The following is a 7,520-nucleotide window of genomic DNA, read 5'->3' as shown; positions in this document are numbered from 1 at the left end:
ATATCAATGGCGTGATTAAGTAGATAATCTAAGATCAATTGGAGAAATAGGTACCAAGGTCAGGCCAGGTGGGACTCACTTTTCCCAATCCCCAGAGCACTGGGGCATGAGTTAGGCTCCCCTAAAGGGCAGGAGGATTCAACTGGGCTGGGGGACAGGAAGGGAAGGAGTCTGTGCCTTTAAGGGATGCCTTCCCTCCACCCACCCTTAGCACCCCCCAGACCTTGCCTCCCTGCAGATCTTCCTGCCCTTCACTCCTACAGTGGTGGCTGGTTGGGTGTGTGGCTGCAAACAGTGGAAGCAACCCCCCCTTTGATAGTTGAAGAGGAAATAAGATAAGAGCAGGGAGAGAGCTGGGCAGGAGGAACTACCAGATTTGGGCTCTGGAGGCCCAGTAGGGCCAAAAGACCTCTCCCCTGCCCAGGGGCGGCCACAAGCACTCTGCCAGTTCCAGGAAACCCAGCCTGATTCATTCATTTATTCACTCACTTACATACTCATTCAACAGCTCTTTATTGAGCAACTACTTAGGTAAGTGCTGGAGAAGCCAGCCTCTGGCCAGATGTGCAGACATCCCAGAAGTGCAGATCCACAGCCTCATCAAGAATCCAGGACCACCCAAAGTGGAGCCAGTGGAGATCAGTGAGGGCAGAGAGATTGGGTTTGGAGGCTGCCTGCAGGAGGTCAGCAGGGTAGCAGGGGGCAGGAAGTTGGATCGTCCTGGGCCCCCACAACATGCTAGGAGCCGTGGTAGGTCCTTTATGTAAGTGTTCTCCTGCTCATGGCTCTAGAAGAAAGAGGCTGGTACTTCTCTCCATCCCATTTTTGCAGATGAGGAAACTGAGACCCAAGTGTTTGCATCACTTGCCCAAAATTTCCCAAATAACACAGGCAGGAGGAGAAACAAGAGTTTAGCACTCAGTCTGTTCTCTTTCCTCTGCCTCTGAGCTCTAAGCATGAGGTGATGGAGGGAAAGAAGGAAAAGCAAGGTGGGGTCGGGGGAGGGGGGTGGTCTTCACTATCCATCTTTCCACAAGAGACACTTTTGGCCAGGATAAGAAAGTCCACACCCTTCTCTAGGGACCACGGTCCTTCATAGGATGAGGGCCCAGGATGTCAAACTAGAATTTCCTTGACAGGTGAGGCACCTGGAGCTGGGGACCTGCAGGTATGAGGAGGGGAGCTGTTGCTCCCTAGAACGCTAGAATTTCCCAAGTTCTAGAGTCTGCAGAGCAGTTACACTCACAATGACCCAGTGAGACCCCATTTTTCAGAAGAGGAAACAGAGGTTCAGAGGAGCAAATATCTTACCCAGTGTCCCTCAGCTGCCAGGAAAGGGGGGCTGCAGGAACTCCACTCCCAGCAAACACACACATGCCAGCCCCTCCCTGTGCTGAAACGTTCCCTTTAGCCCCGTCTAAGTCCCCTGAGGATGCTGCGAAAGCATGTCCTGCTGTTCCCTGGGGTCTGAGCCAGAATGGACCTTCTGGCTGACAGAGTCTGGCCCCCAGCCTCCCAGGATTCTCAGGAAGCCTAGCAGCAAGGGTCCTGTTTTGACAGAGGGCTGGGGGCAGAGAACACTAGGTTTTTGGTGTCAGAGACCTGGCTTTGAATCCCAGCTCCTTGACTTCCTGGCTGGGTGAATTTGGGGTCCGTTACCTTAGGACCCGCTCTTGGAATCCTTCCACCCAGATGACTCCTGAGTCTTGAAAAAGAAGCTTTAATGGTCTATCACTGTGACTGCTGTCTAGTAATTACCTAAGGAACTGTGGTCCTTCCCTCCTCAGAGCAGTAAGTCCCCTCCAGTCTTCAGTAAACCCTACTCTCTGCCATCCTAGCTGGTAACAGTCCTCTCCCCTGATAAAACTATGCCCTCTCTCCTGGGTCCAGAGAATGCACTGAGGCTGCCCAGCCCCAGAGCCACCGTCTCCTTACCTGGCATAGAGGGCACACAGGATTCCAGCCCCAGAGGCAGTCAGCTCCTTGAGGCAGACAGGAGGCAGCGGGCAGGCAGAGAGAGGGGAGGGAGGCTGAGGGAGGAAATAGCTGTTAGCCCCAGAGTCAGTGCGTGTATATTTAGGGGAGGGGTGCGGGGGGAGGCGGAGACAGCTAGAGAGTGAGCTATTACACTGGTGTTCAAGTAACATTCATCTCCATTGATGGGGACTGGACGTAACTGCCAGCAGCCCAGCTCTTCCTGTCTCTCTTTACAAAGGCGATTTTGCAAAAGCCCAGGGTCAAGTGTAAGTGCACATGGAGAAATAGGTGCAGGGCAGAAAATGTGAGCCTGTGTTCATTTTGAGAGTGGCAGGTGTTTAGGAGAAGTGCTTGAGGAGAAGGGTGTCCTGTCCATCTGTCCTATCCTGGACTGCCCTCCCTGATGGGGTCCCCCGACCCCATCACCCTCAGGAAAGAAACTCATGTGGCTCCCGCCATGTGTGCAGGCAGCGCAGGGGCCAGGGGTAGGGGCAGTCTGTGAAGTGGCCCCGAGGGCTCTATGGCCAGGAAGGCAGGGTGGGGCTGTGGTAAGAGCATGGGTCTGGCTGTCCAGGCTGCCCACAGTCCTAGCCAGGAGGTAAGCCACTTCCCCTTGCCTGCCCCTGCTTGGCCATCTGTGACCAAAAGTGACAATGTCACCTCCCAGGCTGACCAGGTGCCCTCATTCACAACGGAGCCAGCACACAGTAGGTGCTCATAGAAATCAGGTTTCTTCCCTTTGGAAGAAAAATGGGTATAGACTGTTGGGCAAGAGCAATACAGCTTTTATTTCAAATGGACTGGGAATTCCCTAATGGTCCAGTTCTCACTGCCAAGGGCCCAGATTCAATCCCTGGTCAGGAAACTAAAAACCCCACAAGCCATGCGGGGGAGGCCAAAATAATAATAAAAAGGTCTGGGCTCAGACCCCACGGATGAAATGATTGACCTCCTTTTGCTGACCAAGCTTCCTGAGGTCAGGATTCTTTCTCCAACCTCAGCATCTGCTGCTGCTGCTGCTACTAAGTCGCTTCAGTCATGTCCAACCCTCAGCGACCCCATGGACTGCAGCCTTCCAGGCTCCTCCGTCCATGGGATTTTCCGGGCAAGAGTATTGGAATGGGGTGACCTCAGCATCTAGCACCCAGGAAATACCCCAAACACATTAAGAACTCGGAAACCCACCCGCTGCCACAGGATTGACTCTAAAACGCTTCCATTTTTGGTACAGGCTTACTGTAGGGCCTGGCACTTGATAAATTTGCTGAGAGACTGCAGTTCCTGAGTGAGGAATGTGATGGGGAAACTTGCTCACTCTCATCCAAGATAGAGATTAGTAAGAGCCTTGATTAAACAAATGACTAGCACTAGGGCAATGTCCCCTCTCCTCTTAGTGACAGAGGAGCCCTGTCCTCTGAAGACAAATGCCTACAGCCCTCGGCGGGTGCTTCCATTCCACTTTGGGGAAAGTACCTTCATCTTCATCCCACCACCACCTGACCTGCTGAGCACAGACATCCTCTAAGGCCACGCAGGCAGCGGAGTGTGGCCAGTGACCTTGGGCAAGTAACATCGCAGCAGTAAAATAGTAATTTTTTTTTAAAGATGCTCCTGCACAGTTCCTGCCCCAAAGTGGTGCACAAACTGCTCTTTGGGCTTAGAAAGAATTCCCTCTTGGGGCTTCCCTGGCGATCCAATGGTTAGGACTGCATGCTCGAAATGCAGGGGTCCTGGGTTCGATCCCTGGTCAGGAAACTAAGATCCTACATGCCATGAAGCACACACAAAAAAGAATCCCCCCTTTCCTCCTAAAGGCACATTTTAGCTCCAGGGCATCAAGCTTGGGACAGGACCCTGCCCTCCTCCTGGCTCTCAGCCTTTCCTCATCCGCTCGACCAGCACATACCCTTGTGCTGTGAACACCCTGTACAACCTCTCCTGGCGGCCCTGCCAAGGTGCTTCTCACCTGAAACCCTTGCTTCTCTGATCCTTCCCCCATCTCTCCAGTTGAAGACTTTTCCAGACCGAAACCCTCACTACTCTGACCCTCCCTCCCCCAACCCTCGTTTCCAATCCCGTAATCACTGTGGTGACTTGCTTCCCAACCATCCGGGGATGGATATTTTATGAAAAGTTACTAAAACAAACAAGACAGTGCTCCAGATGAGCAGAGCCCTGAGGCATTTTCTAAACAAGGAGGCAGGGCTATTTGTTCCTGAGGGGCCTGCGGCTATGCTCCCATGGTGGAAACCGGCCTCCCACGTGAGTCCCACAGGCTCCATCTGGAGGTTGCCTAGGCAGGATGGAGTTGGGGCAGGGAGCATGGGGAGAATGTGCCTCCTCTCCAGATTTCAGAAGTCTCAAGCGCTGGGTTTCAGCACCAGGCACTGACCAGAAGGAGTCTCATGAGTGGTGGAGGCTCTGAGAGGGGATCCCTGGCTGAGAGCAGAGGACAGGCACTCCCGGGAGAAGACACAATCAGAAAACCCTGTGGAGGCCTCCACAGTGTCAGGCCACTGCTGCAGGCAGGGGGACACCCAGACTGGCAGAGGGGCCCTCGTGGAGCCCAGAGTCCAGAGGAGAGTGACATGACCAGGGCTTTCAGCTGGTAGAGAATCCTCCTGCAATGCAGGAGACCCCAGTTTGATTCCTAGGTCGAGAAGATCCCCTGGAGAAGGGATAGGCTACCCACTCCAGTATTCTTGGGCTTCCCTTGTGGCTCAAGTAAAGAATCCGAATGTGGGAGACGTGGGTTTGATGCCTGGGTTGGGAAGATGCCCTAGAGTAGGGATAGGCTACCCACTCCAATATTGTGGCCTGGAGAATTCCATGGACTGTATAGTCCATGGGATCTCAAAGAGTCAGACACAACTGAGTGACTTTCACTTCACTTGGCAGATACACCAGCCCACCGCATGTTCAATGTGCGTCCGAACCTCTTGGGGGGCTTGTGAAGCCCAGATTTCTGGGTCTTCCCAGAGTGTTGGATCCAGCGTGTCTGTGGGGGCTTGCCTTGGTGTTTTCATTCGTGTCAAGTTCCCCGGGAGATGCTGACACTGCTGGTTCTGCTAGGATGGAGAGCTCTGGGTCCTTGGATCTGGTGCCCTCAAAGCCGGGAGCAGCAGGGTCCTGGTAGCACTGGAAGGAAGGGGGCTGTCCACTGACACCCCCCACCCCAGGACCTAGAGACAGATGCAGCCACCTCCAGACCACAGACCCTAGTCCCTGAAGCACAACCTTCTCCATGGCTTACAACCTGATGTCAGAGCCAGATAGAGCCAAAGTCAGGTCCGTCTCCACATGAAACACATGTACCGCCCTAGAGGAGACAAGCTGGAGCCTAACAGAGCTCTGCGGGGGCTCTGCCAACTGTGGAAACAGTCCAGACTCCCAACGCCACCCTCAAGTCCTCTTGGGATCCAGTGCAGCACCCACCCATTCCCGCCCCCTTCCCAGTGTCCCCAGCTACCCCATCCCCTCTGCTCACCTCTGTGCCTTTGCATATGCTGTTCCTGCTGCCTGGAATACCTTTCCCCCTCCCTCGCTTATCCTGCAGGGCCCTTTTCTGAGACCATCAGTGTCTCTGGGCTCCCAAAAGGATGCTGTCGGCATCAAGTGTATTTAACGTACAGTCAAGGGAATGGGCCAACTGCCCCCCAGCCGTGGGGCCCAGCCCAGAAAGACTTTCTCCCTCTGGCCCTGCCTTAGGAAGTAGGTTTTCATGTTCCTTTCTGACCTCTTTAAAGAAGTAATCAAACAGGAAGTGAGATGCATGACAGGAAGCAGGTGAGGCCTACCCTAGAACCCTCCAGCCCACTATACTCAGAAGGCCGTGGAGTTGACCACACACAGCAGAGTAGGACCCCCCCGCCCCGACATCTTGCGGGAGGCCTGGGTGGAGCTCCCCAATGCCATCATCATACACAGTGGAGGCTTAGCTCCTCACATGGTCAGTAAGCCCCTGGGTGACTTAGCCCTGCCTGTACCTCCACCTTCATTTCTGCTTCTCCCTAATCACTTCCTAACATCAGTCAGCATTTAGCACCACCTCGCCACACCCTGTGCATATCAGACTATTACTGTGCCCTCGCTTATGCTGTTTGCTACCTGCTGTATAATACCATTTCCTCCCTTGGCCTCTTTGTGAACTCCTATTCATCCTTCAAAACCCTGGTCAGAGGTTACCTCCTCTGGGAAGCCCTGGCTGAGCCTCTCAGACCCTACCTCCTACATTCTTGCCTCACTTCATATACTGTAGCTTTGCCCTCCGTAGTAACTTTCATAGGCCTGCTCCCTATGCTCATCACCTTCATCAGCAACTGAAGAACCAGAGATGATTTGTATTTTATCTCATCACGAAAGCCAAGCAGAGGACCTGACACGTGGGAGGGGTCTCAATGAATGTGTGCAAAAAAATGAATCTCTAGTATCGGAGATTAGACCTGAAAAAGCCCCCCAGTTCCTCATGGCGACTCGTCTGGACCCACTGTTACTCATGGGTACAACCTTGGGGACTAGTCACTTCCTGTTATCATTGTTGCAGAGAAGAAGCCAATTCTGACTCCATGTTGGAACTGTTTCTTTGATTTGCTTTTAGTTGCTTTTGTTATTATAATCATACAGAATGGCCTGCCTCAGAGCATCCTGCCCCTCTGCCTGCCTGTCTCAGTGCATTTGTTCAAAACCCTGTCCATCTGGAGATGGCAGAAAGAAAGAAATGAACACATCCCCTGCCTGAGGCTTGCCATTTTAGAAGATGTCTGCAAGATTCGTGGCCTTTTTACTTTGCTTCCTTATCTACGCCCCCAATCTCTAATCTATAAAAGAACCTGGCATCCGGACCCCAATAAGATGATTACCTTGAGATGCTAGCCTGCCATCTTCTCAGTCTGGTAGCTCTCAATTTAAGTCTCTTCCTTGCCTCAACCCTTCATTTCTCAGATTCATTGGTTCATCATGCAGTGAGCAGAGTGAGCTTGGACTCGGCAGCATTATTAACTAATAACTTTCTCAGACCCATGTGTATGCCAGTTACTCCTCACCAAAAAATGTATATGTATATGTTTTATGTGTGTATATATATGTATGTATGTGTATATATATATATATGAATTTAGGCCCCACCCAGATAATCCAGAATGGTGTAGTTTTGAGGTCCTTAACTCAGCTACCACCCTTATGGCAGAAAGTGAAGAGGAACTAAAAAGCCTCTTGATGAAAGTGAAAGAGGAGAGTGAAAAAGTTGGCTTAAAGCTCAACATTCAGAAAACTAAAATCATGGCATTGGGTCCCATCACTTCATGGGAAATAGATGGGGAAACAGTGGAAACAGTGTCAGACTTTATTTTTGGGGGCTCCAAAATCACTGCAGATGGTGATTGCAGCCATGAAATTAAAAGACACTTACTCCTTGGAAGGAAAGTTATGACCAACCTAGATAGCATATTCAAAAGCAGAGACATTACTTTGCCAACAAAGGTCAGTCTAGTCAAGGCTATGGTTTTTCCAGTGGTCATGTATGGATGTGAGAGTTGGACTGTGAA

The 7,520-nt window shown here is 51.9% G+C and overlaps 1 protein-coding gene across 1 annotated transcript in view; it reads right to left on the bottom strand.

The window, feature by feature from the left end:
* PTGDR2 (prostaglandin D2 receptor 2) overlaps positions 1–5,659 on the bottom strand; it is an 8,940-nt gene extending 3,281 nt beyond the window's left edge. The window contains 2 exon segments of the mRNA XM_010839636.1: positions 1,936–2,030; positions 5,465–5,659. Of these exon segments, the coding sequence (XP_010837938.1) occupies positions 1,936–1,942 (7 nt within the window). The 5' untranslated portion in view covers positions 1,943–2,030; positions 5,465–5,659.
* Positions 5,660–7,520: the final 1,861 nt, after the last annotated feature.

The sequence above is a fragment of the Bison bison genome, unplaced genomic scaffold (assembly GCF_000754665.1).
Source record: "Bison bison bison isolate TAMUID 2011002044 unplaced genomic scaffold, Bison_UMD1.0 scf7180017864124, whole genome shotgun sequence".
NCBI classification, from domain to species: domain Eukaryota; kingdom Metazoa; phylum Chordata; class Mammalia; order Artiodactyla; family Bovidae; genus Bison; species Bison bison.
Note: the sequence above shows the minus strand (reverse complement) of the source record. Positions and strands in the feature narration are given on the sequence as shown.